Genomic DNA, 17714 nt, shown 5'->3' with positions numbered 1-17714 from the left:
ATATATATATGGAAACAAATAGCCATCAAAAGGCAAATGGATGAACAAATTGTGGAATAGTCCTGCAGTGGAATACTACACAGCAATAAAACGAGCTATTTATAATGCCACAACTTGTGTAGACCTCAGTAATTATGCTGAGTCAAAGAAGCAAGATCAAAAAGGAGTATATACTGTATGATTTCATATAAAAATTTTTTAAATGAAAATTAATTTTAGTGATATGAAGCAGATCATTGTTTGCCTGGGGGCAGGGAAGTTGAGATTACAAAAAAAATGAGACCTTGTGTTGGAGGTTGTACTGGGAAGAGTTGTGTCTCCCCCTCTCCCCTAACCTCTGGTACCACTTATTTGGAAGGAGGTTTTATGCAGATATAATCAAGCTAAGATGAGGTCATATTGGAATAGGGTAGGTTCTAATCCTATAACTGGTGTCCTCATAAGAAGAGGGTAATTTGGACACAGTGGCACAGACACACACACAGGGAAAATGCTGTGTGACTATGGAGGCAGAGATTGGAGTAATGCATCTACAAGCCAAAAAACGTCAAGGATTGCTGGCAACCACCAGCTAGGAGAGAGGCATGGAACAAATTCTCCTTCAGGGCCTTCAGAAGGACCCAACCTTGCCAACACCTGGATTTTGGACATCTGGCTTCCAGAACTGTGAGAGAGAAATTTCTGTTGTTTTAAAGCCACCCAGTTGGTGGTAATTTGTTACAGAAGCCCTAGGAAAACAATACTAGGGTGATGAATATGTTCGTTATCAAGGTCATGGTGATGGTTTCATAGGTGTATACATATGTCAAAACATCAAATCGTGCAATTTGCTGAAGGAGCAAATCTGTTTGGGAGCCACCAGTCCATCCCAAACCTTCATTATACAATGAGTACACTCAGGGTCCAACTGAGCTTTTTTGTGGTGACAGGACTTGTTGACATCAGAGCTAGAACTGTTGGGTTGTCAGAAAAGTCATGACGCATTTTTGCAATGAAAAACAGAAAAAATACATCATGACTTTTCCGACAACCCAATAGAATCCTGGCCTCCTGTTGACATGGAACATCGGTATGAACACTGTGAATGTGAAAATTGTTTCATAAACAATGAATCAGATAAATAAATGAAATATCAAAACAGTTTGAAAATTTATTGATTTCTTGCTAGTTAGTGTAGGGGCTAATATAAGCTAAGACCAAAACAAATCTTTATAAACAGGATTGGGAGGTTTAACATAGACAATACTCTTATTTATCTCCTTTTAGACGACTGAGTCAAAGACCAACACCAGAAGAACTAGAACAGCGAAATATACTACAACGTAAGTTTAGCTATGGAAATAAAATTGTGTGGATTTTCTCTCTGTATTTTAGACTTTGCTATACATAACCAGGAAGAGAAGCATTTTCTGCAGGAGCCAAAGAGAGAGTGTGTTCCAGCCAAGAAAGGGCTATTCATATCTTTTCCCCTGAAGGAGTTCTCCCAAACTTTCTTTACAAGATATCATTATGGTATTGTTTAATGTACTTGGATACTACAGAAAATTTTGTTTTAATGTTCTCAGTATCCTATGACTACTTTGGGCATTTGGGAGGATTTCACAGTGTGTGGTGGACACTGCCCAACTTTTCTCTGTCTTCAGGGAAGTAAAATGATGGCTGTGCATTTGCAGGAGACCTTCCTGTGCCTAAAGGAATCTGGGGGTTGGGGCCCAAAGCCAGTCCCAAATGCAAATGCAGCAGTTTTTTCCATCTCTTAAGACTTTCATACCTCTAAAGTCAAACAATAGGACCACGTATTTCATTTTCTTTCTGTGTACATAATTAACTTCCTAAAATAGCATTATAATCTAATACAGGTTTGTTTTTCCACATTATAAGGTGAAATTTCGCCCTAAAAACCTTCACAGAGGAGGATTAGACTTCATAGGGTTACTTGTGGGCATGCCCAGTTTGACCAATCCATCCTGTTCTCTCATCACTAGTTAGATACACTTGACTTAGTCACTTAGTAAATTTTAAAGTGTGGGAGCCTCTATAGTAGACATATCACACAAAGTTTACTGTGATCTCCATTCTGAGGTAACTCTTGAGCAAAAGTCTGCAGTTTTTCTTAAAGGGCACATAGTACATATTTTCAGCTTTACAGGCCAAAAGCAAAAGGAAGCTATTGTGTAGGTGCTAATTAAACCTTTAAAAATGTAAAGACCAGGCTGGCTGAATGGCTTAGTTGGTTAAGAGCTCACTCAAGAGTGTGAGCTCTGAGCAACAGCAGTTCGATTCCCGCCCCAAGCTGAGCTGCCAACAGGTGGCAGGATGGCTCAGCTAAGGGGGGGAAAACAATGTAAAGACCGTTCTTGGCTCATGAGCAGTAACATTACAGGCAGCTGGCCAGATTTGGGACCATAATTTGCTACTCTTGCTCTTAAGTATTTGACTACACCAGCTGTGAAGAAAATTGTCTTGGTTAGCCATTCTTAGGGTTCATCTTTTATTCTGACTTAAAGCCTATAAGAAATATCTGCAGTATAATTAGTGAAAAGTTTTGATATGCAAATTTCCATTTTGAATATTCTTTGTTTCTGACTGTCAACTGTAGCTAAAAATGAAGCTGATCGTCAGGCAGAAAAACGAGAGATTAAACGTCGGCTCACTAGAAAGGTATGTTGCCCGAGTGTTTGGTTGCAAGCTGTCTACTGAGTACATGTATTATATTTGAACCATTTGATTAGAAAGAAATGATTTGACTTGAATTCCCATAGACTGCTATGAAAATAAAATACATGATACAAATACAGAAAACAACACAGCATTATCGAGAGCATTTTTTTTTTCATTTTCAAGAAAGCCTGGCACAAGAAGGTGCTCAATAAATGTTTGCATAAAATTTTACCTTTTATTTGGTAGGCCTGGGATTTTGATGTAGACTCCAAAACCTGCTGAAGTATATAAATAGGGTAACAGGAGGAGTGTGTAGCATTCAGTTTTTGTGAGGCAAACTGGTTATGTTCTAGTCAGGTAAAAAACTGAACTGACCCTTAGTAATACCTGAAAAGTATGAAAAACCAACTAGAATTTTTTCCTTGGTCCCAGATTAATTAGGGTAGAATCTTCTCTGTACCAGACCTGTGTTAGCTTTTCAGCTCTGGGGCTAATACCTTTCTCCTTTCCTTTCCACCATAATAGTTTGTAATTGCCTCCTGTAGATTCTGATTTAGTCTGAGTTCTCCACATATTTCTGAAAACTTATAGGACTCCTCAGCAGAGTAAGGGATCTAGACATTTTCTTCCTGATTTCTCCCACTTATCCCCTTCCCCGGGAACAGAGGAATTATCCTTGATAGACTGAGGGTAGCCAGAAGCCACAGCTATATTTGATGCCTTCAGATTGAGCAGGTTACTTGATTGTGCAATCTTAAATCATAATTTATTACAGAATCTGCTATCCTGGGCATTGTTCACTCGTACTATTACGCACTAGATATTTCTTTCATATTAAATGTATTCACTTTAAGGTATTATATGTGAGTTTATAGCCCTAATCCTTTTGCTATCCAAAATATGGCCCATGGACCAGTAGTACTGGCATTATCTGGGAGCTTGTAAGAGATGCAGAATATCAGGACCTGCTTAATCAGAATCTACATTTTAACCAGATCCCCAAAAGATTTGTATGCATGGTAAAGTTTGAGAAGTACTGGTAATACTGATTACACTGGTTTATAGCAGTGGTTCTCAATCTTAGCTGTGCATTCAGGAGCTTTAAAAAAAAAAAGAAACTCCCAATCCCCAGAATGTCCGGGGACAGTGGACCCAGGTATCCCCATGCGATTCCAATGTACAGCGAAAGTTAACGCACTAGGTTAGAGGCAATTTGAACACATGATCGATGCCTGATTCCTGGAATAGCCGACTAAGAGGCTCCATTTCTTTTAGCTCAGTCAAAGGCCAACTGTGGCCGAACTACTTGCCAGGAAGATTCTGAGGTTTAATGAATATGTGGAGGTAACAGATGCGCAAGATTATGACCGGCGAGCCGACAAACCTTGGACCAAACTGACCCCTGCTGACAAGGTGTGTGTGTGTGTGTATGTGTGTGTGTGTGTGTGTGTCTGTGTGTCTCTCTGTCTCTCTGTGAAGGATGTGAGACACTAACGGGGACCCATAAACAAAATGTCTACTTTTGATATAATGTTAAATTTGTAATCAATATACAAAATGCCAAGATGTGCAAACCAAAAGTTTATACTAATGACTCCATCACCACCACCAAAACTGAAAGAAAAGAAAATCCCTAGTACCTAACAGAGTACAAACGTCTGGAAGGAAATAAAACACGTTTTTAACAGTGGTTATGTTGGTTGGAGGGAGTTTGGGTGGCATTTTAATAATTACCCATATTTTACTTTTTAAACAGGAAAAGCATTTTTACATGCTGTGCAAACTATAAAAGCTACAATATCGCTTTTCAGTTCTTCAAGTGTTTTAACTGGAAATTCTAGGTTTATTATGAGATGAATGGTCTCAGGGAAAGTGACGTATGTTGGCTCAGAGCTTCGCCCAATGTGTTGACCTGGCTTCTTAATTCCCCCTGGGGTTGCCTGCCCAGATTACAGTGACTCATGAGTTAAGCACAATAGAGAACAGATGGCAAATTATTCTGCAAAGCCATTGCAGACAGAATATGCTGAAACATCTTTGTTTCTACTCCACAGGCTGCCATAAGAAAAGAACTGAATGAATTTAAAAGCTCAGAGATGGAGGTTCATGAAGACAGCAAACATTTTACACGGTAAGAGCCAAAAGACCCAAATACTGTGTACTAAGTAGAGCTGTACCGAAAAACAAACATACCAGTGTTGCTCAGATAGGAAGGACATCGTTAAAGGACACTCAGTGTTGATTGCAAGGAGACTACATTAAAAGAACTAAGAGTCAATGGTAAATGCCTATACCGAATGTGGCATTTTACGTGTATTATTTAATCCTTGCAATAAACCTTCGAGGTGTGTTAATATCCCCCATAATATTGAGGAAACAGGCTTAGAGCATTAAATAACTTGCTTGACTTGCTAGGGAGTTACGGAACCATGATTTGGAGGAAGGAATGAATGACTAAAAAGCCACTGGGTGTTCTCTTCCCTGTACCTCACTGTCCCAGGTGCTGTATGAGGAAATTGTTCATGAGTTCGATAAGATCTTGCCGTTTCTGGTTTCAATTCTTTCTAGCACAGTTGATCTTACCAATTTTGTGTGTAAATTTCACTTTAGTTAACTGTCTTCATGAAACAAGACAAGATGTGTTTTGATTTGTAACTACTGTTGTGATTAAGGACCTACCCAGTACCTACCTAAAGAATCAGCTAGCCAAAAATGGGATCACTATCTAGGTGACTCTCAGAACATTTCTAAAAAGAGACTGTAAAGAAGATATAGGGCCAGCCAAGTGACTCAGTTGGTTAAGAGTTGGCTTAAGAGTGCGGGCTCTGAGCCATGGGGCCACCGGTTCCGTTCCCACATGGGCCAGTGATGCTGCACCCAAGCTGAGCTGTCGCTGAGCTGCCAACAGGTGGCAAAATGACTCAGCTGGTGTAACAACAAGATTGCCTGTTTGATGATGGGCTATGCCCACCCGCAACTAAGACTGAACTTGGCACCTTTAGCTGAGCTGCCGCCCAGATGGCTCAGTGGATAGGGTGTGTGCTCTTAACAACAAGGCTGCCGGGTTCGACTCCCGCATGGGATGGTGGCTACGCCCATGTCCACCTGCAACTAAGATTGAACATAGCACCTTGAGCTTAGAGGCGACGAGCTGCCAACGGGAAGCCAGATGGCGACTGGCACCCTCCACAGCAAAGATTGAAGAACAACAACTTGGCTGGTCCCCTTCCCCATTTCCCCAGCACTGTTCCCCTCCCCCAATTCCCCAATAAAAATCTTAAAAAAAAAAAAAAAGATATAATGACAATTACAGTTTGCTGTAAAAAGGAGAAAAAAGCAAAGTTGGAAAATATTGTTAAATGTTTTTCCATCACAATACAGGCAAATGGTTATGTTAATTACAAATTTTTTTTGTACTGAACTCTGGTAGAAGTAGAGAAGGCATATTGTTTGAACAGCAATAACACTATTCAAGGGCACTATAGTATGAACTCAAATAGCACACCATACTTGCCAGCCAGGAGATTGTAGTTTAATCTGGGAAAAGACCTGTGTACTACTAAATACAGTACAATCGGTATGGCAAATGCCTCCGTCATTCTCAGTGCTGAATCCACCAGATTTCATATCCCGACACCACCATTTCCTATCTATGTCAGTGTTAGCTTTTTTTTTAAAGATTTTATTGGGGAATTGGGGGAGGGGAACAGTGTTGGGGAATTGGGGAAGGGGACAGCCAAGTAGTTGATCTTCAATCTTCGTTGCAGAGGGCACCAGTCGCCATCTGGCTGCCCGTCGACAGCTCGTGGCCTCTAAGCTCAAGGTGCCAAGTTCAGTCTTAGTTGCGGGTGGGCGTAGCTACCATCTCATACGGGAGTCAAACCACCAGCCTTGTTGTTAAGAGCACACGCTCTATCCACTGAGCCATCCAGGTGGCAGCTCAGCTCAAGGTGAGTCTTAGTTGTGAGTTCAGTCTTAGTTGCGCAGGCAATCTTGTTACACCAGCTGAGCCATTTTGCCACCTGTTGGCAGCTCAGCGACAGCTCAGCTGGGGCGCCGTGTCACTGTCCCATGTGGGAATCGAACCAGCGGCCCTGTTGCTCAGAGCTCATGCTTGTAAGCCAATTCTTAACCAACTGAGCCACTCAGCTGGCCCAGTGTTAGCTATTTTTATTGTTATTACTAGTTGTAAGAAACTATAGTGAGCAACAATAAAGGCAAACAGTCATAGAGAAGGTGACATTTATGCTGAATCTTAATGTATATAAAATAATTTATTTGAACAAGAAGGAAGGAACATTGTAAGTGGAAAGAGCAGCTTTAGCAAGACTGTGGGAGGTAGGAAAGTGCACAGTGTTTCTGGGTAACAGAAATCGTAGCCGGAGCAGAGGATATTTGGGGACAGTATGGTTGAAGCTGAGACCAACAAGACAGGTTACGGTCGCACTTTGAAGACCGTTGGCTGTTTTACGCTGGATATTGGAACCATTGGAGTTCCGTGTATTTGAGAATAGGCTCTGGTGGAACTGAGGAAGGTGGTATGAAAGGATGGAGAGGCTAACAGCAAGGAAGTAATTAAAATAGCCATAGTGAGCATACTGGTAGCTCAAACCAGGGAAGTGATAATGGGAATGCAAGAGTTTGGTATGAAAGACAATTCAGGCATAGAATCAACAATATTTGGCAGTCTGTTGATTCCAGGGATGAATCAAAAGAAGTAGCCAAAATCAGCTTAGATTTCTCTCTCACCTGTGATTTTTGAGGTCTGTGACATCAATGCCTCAGGTGAACAGGTTAGGACATTTATTCACTAAAATATTTATTGAGTACCTACTGCATGATAGATACAGTGCTAGGTACTTGGGATCTAGCAGAGAACAAGATAAAAAGTCCTTTTTTTAACAAGCTTTTATTCTAAAAGAGGAAAGCCGACAATAAACAAAGTGGAAAATAAATTAGATATGTTGAGTTTGACCCATGACACATTGAAGTGGAGATGCCTAGAAGGCAGTTGGATATTCAGCCTAGTCTAAAGACAGCAAGTTTATGGGCTGGCCGAGTGGTTCAGTTGGTTAAGAACTCGCTCAAGAGTGCGAGCTCTTAGCAACAGGGTCGCCAGTTCGATTCCAGGCTCTGAGCTGAGCTGTCAACAGGTGGCAGGATGGCTCAGCTTAAAGAAAAAAGAAAAAAAAAGTTGGTAAAGACAGCAAGTTTATGAGAAAAGATGTGGTTCACAAGGTGAAAATTGTTTCATATTTTATTAAAGGGTGGGCTGAGCAGGAAAGCATACTGAGGAGAAACAAAGAAAAAGTAAAACTAGGGAAAAAGATAGCATTACAGAAGACAAGAGAAGAGAGTTTCAAGAAGGAAGGAAAGAGGGTCAGGGGTATCAGAAGCTACAGAAAGGTGAGGTAGAATTAGAGTGGAGGAAAGGTAATTTTAAAAAATTAAAACGTAACATTTCATTACTATTTATAATAATAGCAATCTACACTGTCTGGTAACCCGGCTCTTTGATCGTCTGTTTTAGCTACCATCGTCCATGATGCTGAAATTTGAGAGAACTAAACAGAGCTGCTTTGCTGCTTCCGTCTCCAGAATGACATGGCAGGAACTTGAGCACTTACCAGCACAGCCAGAATTAAGCTCCCCGGGATATACTTCTGGGGTGAACAGCACTTCTATGAATGTAGCATTTCACTGGAATGGATTCTCCTGTGCTGCCTTAAGCAAACTGAACACTTCATCAGTGCTTTTGAACCTTTTAATACAGCGGCATACTTGAGGGGTCTTCCCTCACCAGTCTCCAATGCTCTGGGCCACTTGCAGGTTCTGAGTGTTACTGACTGCATCACACCCTGGCCCCCAGACATCTGCCTGTGCTGAGGCACAGCTTGCACCGTCAGCCTTACCTGCTCCATCCTGGTTGTGAGACCCACTTGTGGCTAAATTCCAGCCATCAAATCAATTGGTGGGAGAAGCCTTCATACCACACTGGCATGTCAGCTGAAAGCATTGCACTGTACCTCTTATCACACAGCAGTAAGTCCTCTTCAGGCGTCCAGCCTGAGAAGCTCAGGATCTGACAGCTTCATCCTCTTTGATACAAGTCATCTTGATTTTTATTTAAAAAATATATATATTAAAGAAGTGATGGAGACTTACGTTTTTTCTATTAAACAATCTGAGCTGTAACCAGATTCCAAGTTGGGAAAATGCAAAACCATGTATGTTTTCTATATACAAAAACAAAAAGCGACAACAAAACGGCCTTTATGTTAGAGCCAACTTGACAAAAAACTGGCTTGTGACTTCAATTTTTACAGGCTATTTGTTGTACCAAATGATACTCTAAATCATTCTGACCAATGGATGTATTCTCCATAAAGAAGAGTTGTAGCAACTCTGTGGGAGCATTTGTGCTGGCGGCCCCCACTCTTCCAGCCAGAATCACAGCAAGGTCTTTGGGATGTGGGGTGCTAAATAGGAAAAGGTCTCTGGAGAAGCAGGTAGGAGGGGCGTGATCGTGACCCACTGCTCCTCTCCTCCTCAGTACTGTTCGCCCTCTCCTGCTCTCTGGCACTTTCCACGTCACTCATCCCTCCTCTTGAAGCTGTAGCCAGTGTGTGGTGCCTGGGCATGGGCTCAGCCCCCATCCCCTTTTGTATCTGTAATGTATGTTAATATGATTTCCTAACACAAGCTTTCGTTACTTTCTTTGAATTTTTATTGAAAACCATACAGCCTCACTGTTTCCCTCTAATTCCTATCCACACTAAGTGGAAGAGAAAAATAGTTTCTAGTTAACTAATGAATGTGGTTTTTCCCCTTTACTTTCATGTTCAGAAAATTGTGACTTTTTATAGATTTCTTCTTTTTTCTTCTATGGTCCCTGTTGTTCTGTATGTAATCATTTCGGTAGATGTTTCTCTTTTCTCCTTTCATGTCCATGTAAGATTTGCTGAAAAATCAGAGTATCAGGTCAAAACAAAAAAGCTAAAGTGACCTTAAAGAGTAGTGTCTTCTGTCTGTATGGGGGATGGGGACATATTTAGATTTCTCAGTTACCATCAATGCCTTAAACTGGCTCCATATCTTGAAACTCATTCACATTTGGTATGACTGAGGGAAGATAAGTGACAACTCTGCCAAGTTGTTAGAGGTCTATATATAAGTTGGTCACACATTAACTGCTAACTTTACTTCTAACCTTCCTGTCTTGTTGGTTTGGAGATTACTTGGCGTAGGCTAGCATTCTCTGTGGCTTCAGAAGACATTTTCAAATCCTTCTTTCACTGCCTTACTTTCCCTTAATGTGCCAAGCTTGAAAAGGATTTGATTTCCTGAGCTACTTGTCTGCTTTCTATGTGCCACTAAGGAATCTAGTTCACCTTTTCATCTCATTCATGTTCTTTTGAAACAAGATACTTTGAGGGGGTCAAGTCTTTTTAGGTGTTTATATATAAATATATATATGTAATAGATTTTGTGTTCCCTTTCCATGTAAGTAAAAATTCACAATCATAATGTAAAGAAGAAATAAAAGCTTGATGTATTATGCTTCCCTGATGTACAGAATCTCTTTGTAAAATAAATAATTGCATTGTATATCAGTCTTCCTAGCAATATTAATTATTAAAGTATTTTAGAAATTAAAAGAAACTACACTATTCTGGTGTGAAGTATTTATTTTATATTCTACCTTATTCCAAAAGATTTAAGCCATCTTAAAGTGATACCTAAAATACTGTTAGGCACCCTCAATGAGAAGTAGATGAGGGGGAAAGATAATATAATAGTAAGAACATTAATGTAGCCAGACATGAAGGTCAGTCATGCTTGTGTCTCTCTGTGCACTCATGGAAAAAGAACAGGCTGCAGAGCGGAAAGCCAACTGTGAACCCCACAGTGTGTACCAGGAACTGCACTAGGTCCTTTATCCTATGTATCCCACCCCTAGTCTGAGAGGTAGGTGGAAACAGACTCATTTTACTAGTGAAGAACCTGAGAAGTGAAGTTGCTTCGCCAAGTTCAAAGCAAATTATGTAATCACTCTGTATGTATTCAAGGACGAGCAACAGCATCCTAAACAATGGTCCCTACAAGGATTACTCTGTATGGACCAGATATCATTAGACCATTAGACCTTAGGCTGACATCACAATAAGATAGCTTATACCTCACATGCTCCTCTCCGGCTAGCAGCCCAGTTTCAGGTGGCCTTACCTGTGACTCACTTTTTTTTTTAAGATTTTATTGGGGAGTTGGGGGAGGGGAACAGACAAGTTGCTGTCCTTTTGTTCTTCAGTCTAGTTGAGGACGTCACTTCACTGTCCCATGTTGGTATTATCATTGCGTTCTTCCCGGGTGAGGCAGTCGCTCGCCGGCCATTGGATGGCTGCTCATGGCAGCTCACTAAAGCTAAGGGCCGCTGCTGGCGGGCCGGCCCCACTACAGCCTACACTGTCGCCAGCAACTCACAGCAGCCCAGCTCCAGGTCGAGCTGTTGTTCACCATCTTAGCTGTAGAGGGCACAGCGTCACTGGCCCTCATGTGGGATCCGAACTGGGGCACTGATGCTTAGAGCTGGCATCCCAAGCCAACTCTTAACCAACGCACCACTCTGCCGGCCCTGTGACTTTCTACTTGTTAATTCAGAAATGCTTTCATTACCGCACCACCCTTTACCAAGAGTTAAAAGAAACCATGAGTCAAAGTATATTAAAAAAATGGATACTCAAAAGTTAAGAATTAATAAAATCAATGATTTTTACTTGAAGGACATTCTTGGGTGAAACCGACTTTTTTTTAACTAAATTTGTGATGATGAATACAACTACCAGTACAGTTTGGTGACAGGGCCTGGAACATACTAAGGCATCAGCAAGCAATTTTACCCATGATTTCATTTCACATCAGTGAAGAGTCAACACAATGAAAAAGGCAAAGAAATTCTAAATATTATATAAAATAGTATTGACCTCATGGACTCCGAAGAGTCTCAGGGACCTCAGGGTCTGTCAACTACACTTTGAGAACCACTGCTCTGGGCCTGTTTCACATCTTAAAATTTGGGTAATAGGGCCAGCCTAGTGGCACGTTGGTGGGGAGTTGGCTTGGGACGCTGGCTCTGGGCAGCGGGGCCCAGTTTGGGACCCACATGCGGGCCAGTGATGCTGCGCCCTCTGCGGCTGGGATGATGAACGGTGGCTTGACCTGGAGCTAGGCTGCCGTGGGTCGCCAGCGACGGTGTGGGCTGCAGTGGGGCTGTCCAGCAGCTGACGTGCTTGGGTGAGCAGCCGTCTGGTGGCCAGCGGGAGGCTGCCTCAGCCGGGAAGAGCACAATGATCACAATGCCAAGATGGGCCAGTGAGGTGACAATCCTCCACTGCTGGACTGAAGAACAAAAGGACAGCAACTTGTCTGTTCACCTTTCCCAATTCCCCAATAAAATCTTTAGAAAATAAAAAAATGGGGGTAATAGTTCCAATGTCTTAGAATTGCTGTGATAGTAAATAATGTATGTAAAACACTCAGCATAAAATCTTAAAGAAGTAACACCATAAATGCTTCTACTCATCATAGCCCAGCTATGATGGCTCTATGTCCTAGGCTGGACATTACCTAATATTTATTCACCTAACACTATACTCGAAATTCTATCACATTTGCAACATTTCACATATGTCTTCAGGATTCTTGCCTAATTCTTTACATGAGCTGTATGTTAAAATATACTTAAAATTTACCATTTTAACCATTTGTAAGTTACAGTTCAGTAGTATTAAGTACGTTCATTGTTATGCATAGGCTTTAATTTTAGCCAATTCTGTATAGGAGCAGCTATCAAATGTTTATTTCATATGTGACAGGGCAGATTCAATCCCTTTTGAGACTCCTTGCATTTCTCTAGATGTTTTCTACTTTGCATACTTATTCCACAGCTATTTTTTGGCGAGTTTATTTAACAGCATATTCTCCAGATTAGGTGAACTCAATGTAGATAAGTAGGTTTGAGATCAGGAAGATACCTGTGCGCCTACGTACTTACAAAAACTCAGTTTCAGTAATTTACATTTGGCAGCAAGGTGCCGCACGAAGGCACTCGCTTTGCGAGAAGCCTCTGAGCCAGGTAGGGGTGGGGCTTAGCCAACAGTAGATTCCCAGCATCCTTAGCGAGTTTGTGATTCCCTCATTGCGCATGCTGCGGCGCAGGCGCAATAGACATTTCTTTATTTCCGCTCGCTTCGGAAGGTATAAATACGGATGTCTCGGCCTTCTTCGGTCTTTTGGTGGAAGAGTTTCGCTCTGTGAGCTCCTGGTTTGGTGAGTGTTTTTACCCGCGTTATTTGTGAGCTCTAGGTCTTAGGACCATGGCCTGCCAACCAGCCTTTCCTGTGGAGTTTATTTAAAAGGATTACCTTTAGCGTCGTCCGTGCTAACTATACTTAAAACTCGTGCTGTGGGGTTGGGTCGGATGTGGGCTGTGGAGGCCTCGCGAGCCGCGGGTGAGGGTCATAACTAAAGGGTGCGAGCGCCGAACTGCCACCCTACTCACCCCCCACCCCCCGCGTTGCCTATTGTGCCGTTTATTGGTCCACCTCGTAGGAGTCGCGTGTCATCCTCAGTGGAGTGGCGTGCAGTACATTATTCCTATCGCTCCTCTGCGTTTTGAGTCCTGCTTTCGAAACGACGGCTCTTAATTCTGCCAATCTGTTTAATTATTTAGGGTGATTTAACAACAGATGGTCAGTTTAAAGATACAGATAATGGAGGCTTAATTGCTGTATAAAAACGGCTCTGCATTTCCCATTTCTTCCACGTGCTAATCGCTTGTAGTAGTTTTAGATATGTTTGGGGTACCTGGCTGAAAATTAGTTTTGGTTACTGATAATGTGACTGCTGATCGGTCTTGAACTCGAATTTCATTGACTCGAGTTTTTAGGATCCACCTCAACAAAAGGATATCTCTGGGAAGTCGTTGTCCACTGGATGTAGTTAATTGCTAGCACAATAGTCTGTAAAATAGGTTATAGTTACCAACGTGGATACCCCCGGGAGGTCACTCTCCCCGGGGCTCTGTCCAGGTGGCGTACGGGAGCATAGGGCTCTGCCCCGTGATGTACAGTCCCTTNAATCCCCCAGACGATCAAATGGTCTGAGAGGTCACCTTGCGCCATACCTGAAATCCTCAAGAATTGTTTATATCTTTTGTGTTAACAAAAGAGGGTCCTCAGCTTGGTGCTTATTTTCCTTTTCCAGCTCCCAACCCCAATTCACACCCTCTTTCTAATCTGGTCTTCCTTACTCTGCTTGATCCCTCCACTCTTGGTTTCCCCTTCCCCCAAGTCCATTCTCCATTTTGTTCTAACACAAAAATCTCGTATCACTCACATTCTCAAATCCCTTCCGTAATTCCCCATTGCCTGAGGATAGAGGCTGCTGCACTCCTTAGACACATAAGCCCGCATCCATCGCCCTACTCTCCCTCTCCAGTGCTCTCCCCATCACTCCCCCAGGCATCCTCTGCTCCAGTCAGACCTTCTTGGCAGTTGCCCACAAACCACCCGAGGCTCTCATCACTGCCTGTCACTGCAAGGGATGCTTCTCCTAGAATGCCCCGGCCAATTCGAGTTAACTTGGAAAGGCTTCCTTAAGTCCCAGGCTGAGCCATATGTCCCTGTGCCTACTCTTGTCATAGCTTTGTGTGGTTGGCTGGTGATAGTCTGATTTCTTTCTCCGACAGAGACCCTCTTGAGAGCAGGGACGATCGGTATTTCTCCGTACAGTCCCTTCCCTGCTTTCCAAAACCCTGCTTTCCAGTGGTCTTTTTGGTTGTCAGTTCACTTGTCCCGATTTGAGGTCTCCAAAATATACACCCACTGTACAGTGGAATGCAGGAGGAGGGAGCCTGGTCAATAGCTCCCAGTCGAAGCGCTCCACCTGCACTTCCCAGGGCGGCCACCAGGGGACGCCGGGCTCTTTGTTTTCCTTTCTGGCCGGGTCGGGGGCCGAGGCCTGCAAAGCGCATGCTCTGGGGCAGTTCGCGGCCGGGCAGGCGAGCGGAGGAGTTCCTGTGCAGGACCTGCATCGAGGTAGGTCGCGCGTGTCTCTGACGAAGGGCTCTGGCGGAGGGCGGCGCGCTGAGTTGCCCCAGTCGGAGCACTGCGGGACGAGGCCGTTGCTCGCGCGCGCCAGGTCGCGCGGCGCCGGCTCCACGTGAAGCCGGGCAGCAGGAAGGCGCGAGTGCGGGCGCGCGGGTTTCCGGCCCCGCGGAGCGCCCGGGCGCCAGCCGGGCCCCGCCTCGTCCGAGCGAGGGCCCCGTGGCCCCTGTGCCGCCGCGCCTCTCACNGCAACTCATGGCAGCCCAGCTCCAGGTTGAGCTGTTATTCAGCATCTTAGCTGTAGAGGGCAGTGTCACTGGCCCTCGTATGTGGGATCCGAACGGGGGCCCTCTGGCATCCCAAGCCAGTTCTTAACCATCGCGCCACTCGGCCGGCCCTTCTACCTTTTTTATAATTGAGTATCTTTCTCTGATTACAAACCTTGTCTTCTTTACTGGCTTACTAGCCATAACTTTGTTTTGTTATTTTATTTTTATGGTTGCTTTTGAGTTTATATATAGTACACATCTTTAACTTACCAGAATCTACATTCAACTGATTTTATACCATTTCATTTACTGTAGTATAAGAACCTTACAATGTATTTTCACCCCACAGTCTTTGTTATTATTGTCATGTATTTTACTTTTATATATGTTACAAAACCCACAATGCGTTATTATTTTGTTTAAAGAGGCAATTGTCTATTTTAAAGTTTAAAAAAGTACCATATATTTACCCATGTACTGGGTTGTCGGAAAAGTCGTGACGTATTTTTTCTATGTTTTTCATTGCAAAAATGCGTCATGACTTTTCCGACGACCCCATAGTTACAATTCCAGTGCTCTTCATTCCTTTGTGTACATCCGGATTCTCACCTGGTAGCGATCACTTTTCTTCTGCCCAAAGGTCTGCCTTTAACATATCTTTTTCTGTGGGTCTGCTGGTGATGAGTTCTTTCAGCTTTTGTCCGTCTGAAAATACCCTAAGTTCACCTTCACTTCTGAAAGATGTTTTTGCTGGGTATACTTTACTAGATATAATTTTGCTAGAGTACTTTAGAAATGTTGCTCCATTGTCTTCTTGTTTGCGTTGTATCCTCGTCTTGTTCCTATACATGACACGTCTTTTTTCTAACTGCTTTGAAGGTTTTCTATCATTGGTTTTGAGAAATTTGATTTTGATGTGCCTTGTTTCTTGCATTTGGAGTTCCTTGAGCTTTTTGCATTTTGTATGAGTCAGGGTTCTCTGAGAAATAGAACCAGTAGGATGTATGTGTGTATGTAGACAGGTGGATAGATAGATAGGTGTTTTAAGGAATTGGCTCACATGGTCATGGGGGCTGGCAAGGCTGAAATCTGTAGGGTAGGTTGGCAGGCTGGAAATCCCAGCAAGACTTGATACTACAGTTTTGAGCCTGGGGGCCAACTTGGCAGAATTCCTTCTCTTAAGGCCTTGAACTGATTGGATGAGGCCCACACATATTATACAGGTTAATCTGCTTTCCTCAAAGTCTACTGATTTAAAAGGTATCATTAGTCTAAAAAATACTTTCACAGAAATATCTAGATTGATGTTTGACTAAAAAACTGGGCACCATTGGGTAGCTGGTTAGCTCAGTTGGTTAGAGTGCAGTGCTCATAACACCAAGATTGCCGGTTCAGTCCCTGCATGGGCCACTGAACTGCACCCTCCACAACTAGATTGAAACAACTACTTGACTTGGAGCTGATGTGTCCTGGAAAAACACACTGTTCCCCAATAAAAATAAAATAAAATAACTGGGCACCATAGCCTAGCCAAGCTGACACAAAATGAATCATCACAGATCTGTAGGTTTTCATTTTAGCCATTCTTTTTTTTTTAAGATTTGATTGGGGAATTGGGGGACGAGAACAGCATCAGGGAATCGGGGAAGGGGAGCAGACAAGTTGCTGTCCTTTTGTTCTTCAGTCTAGTTGTGGAGGACATGGCTTCACGGGCCCATGTTGGTATTGTGATCACTGCGCTATTCCCGGGTGAGGCAGATCGCTTGCCGGTCATTGGACGGCCACTCGTGGCGGCTCACGGCAGCTCATGTCAGCTGCCNCAAGATTCCAAATAATGTCATTTGGGGTAAGTAGATCTACAAATTACTTTAGGCTTATCAGTGCTTGTCAACATTTTGCATAAGATATTTAATCATTCTGAGTTCAGTCCCCTTTGTGAAGATGCTATCGCTTGCCATTTAATACATCCAGATAGAGACTTGGCTTTTTTCCCCCCTCCCCAATGCAACTGCTAAGATCTTCACATCTTGGTGTGATAGAGGGGTTATTCTGTTTTGAACATGAAAAAACTAATTGGGATTGACTTAACCAAGTTCACAGCAAAGCTTAGCATGTGAACCATTTAACGAGCATAAGCCCTCAAAGGCCTGACCGAGGAGATAGGGGTTTGGTTTCCTGGGCAACCCCTTTCCATGATACTGGAGATGAAACAATGACTGGTTTGGTATTGATTAAAAACAGTTACTAACCCAAATCTACATGTGTAGTATGGGATGAGGAAAATGCAACCTTTTTAAAAGGTTTTGAGGGATAATGCTGTTTAGCAGTATTGCCTTTAATTACACTAGTTTGTGATTAATCGGGCATTCCAACGTGGATACCCCCGGGAGGTCACTCTCCCCCGGGCTCTGTCCAGGTGGCGTACGGGAGCATAGGGCTCTGCCCCGTGATGTACAGTCCCTTTCCACGACGTTGGAGATGAAGCTGGGCCTTGAGTCTGCGCCTGCATATTCCTACAACTTCTCAGAGTCCTGTGGACAATGACTGAGAAGATAAACCATGCAGGAAACATCTAGTATATACTAAAATTTGAAATTTTAAGTAAGGTCATAAATACGACTCTCATACTTTATTTTCTGCTTTCATTTCAGGAGAGAAGAGAGGAGCCTTCCATCACTTG

At 43.0% G+C, this 17714-nt stretch overlaps 2 protein-coding genes across 4 annotated transcripts in view; both read left to right on the top strand.

Moving 5' to 3' along the window:
- PHACTR4 (phosphatase and actin regulator 4) overlaps positions 1–10326 on the top strand; it is a gene marked incomplete at its 5' end in the record, with an annotated part of 21602 nt that extends 11276 nt beyond the window's left edge. Inside the window, 5 exons of the mRNA XM_019657700.1 lie at positions 1267–1322; positions 2600–2661; positions 3937–4074; positions 4716–4792; positions 8192–10326. Coding sequence (XP_019513245.1) covers positions 1267–1322; positions 2600–2661; positions 3937–4074; positions 4716–4792; positions 8192–8207 — 349 coding nt within the window. The remainder of the gene's footprint in view (positions 1–1266; positions 1323–2599; positions 2662–3936; positions 4075–4715; positions 4793–8191) is intronic.
- A 4266-nt stretch (positions 10327–14592) lies between these two features.
- The window catches only part of RCC1 (regulator of chromosome condensation 1), a 20018-nt gene continuing 16896 nt past the window's right edge, over positions 14593–17714 (top strand). For 2 of the 3 annotated variants that reach the window (XM_019660690.1, XM_019660682.1), the window contains exon 1: positions 14677–14756. In XM_019660690.1, the coding sequence (XP_019516235.1) occupies positions 14691–14756 (66 nt within the window). In that variant the 5' untranslated portion in view covers positions 14677–14690. Of the gene's footprint in view, positions 14757–17714 lie in introns of all 3 variants that reach the window. The other variant, XM_019660702.1, reaches the window with a different exon arrangement.

This window comes from Hipposideros armiger, unplaced genomic scaffold (assembly GCF_001890085.2).
Source record: "Hipposideros armiger isolate ML-2016 unplaced genomic scaffold, ASM189008v1 scaffold_10, whole genome shotgun sequence".
Classification (NCBI taxonomy): domain Eukaryota; kingdom Metazoa; phylum Chordata; class Mammalia; order Chiroptera; family Hipposideridae; genus Hipposideros; species Hipposideros armiger.
The sequence above is the reverse complement of the archived record's forward strand: the minus strand, read 5'-3'. Positions and strand labels throughout refer to the sequence as shown.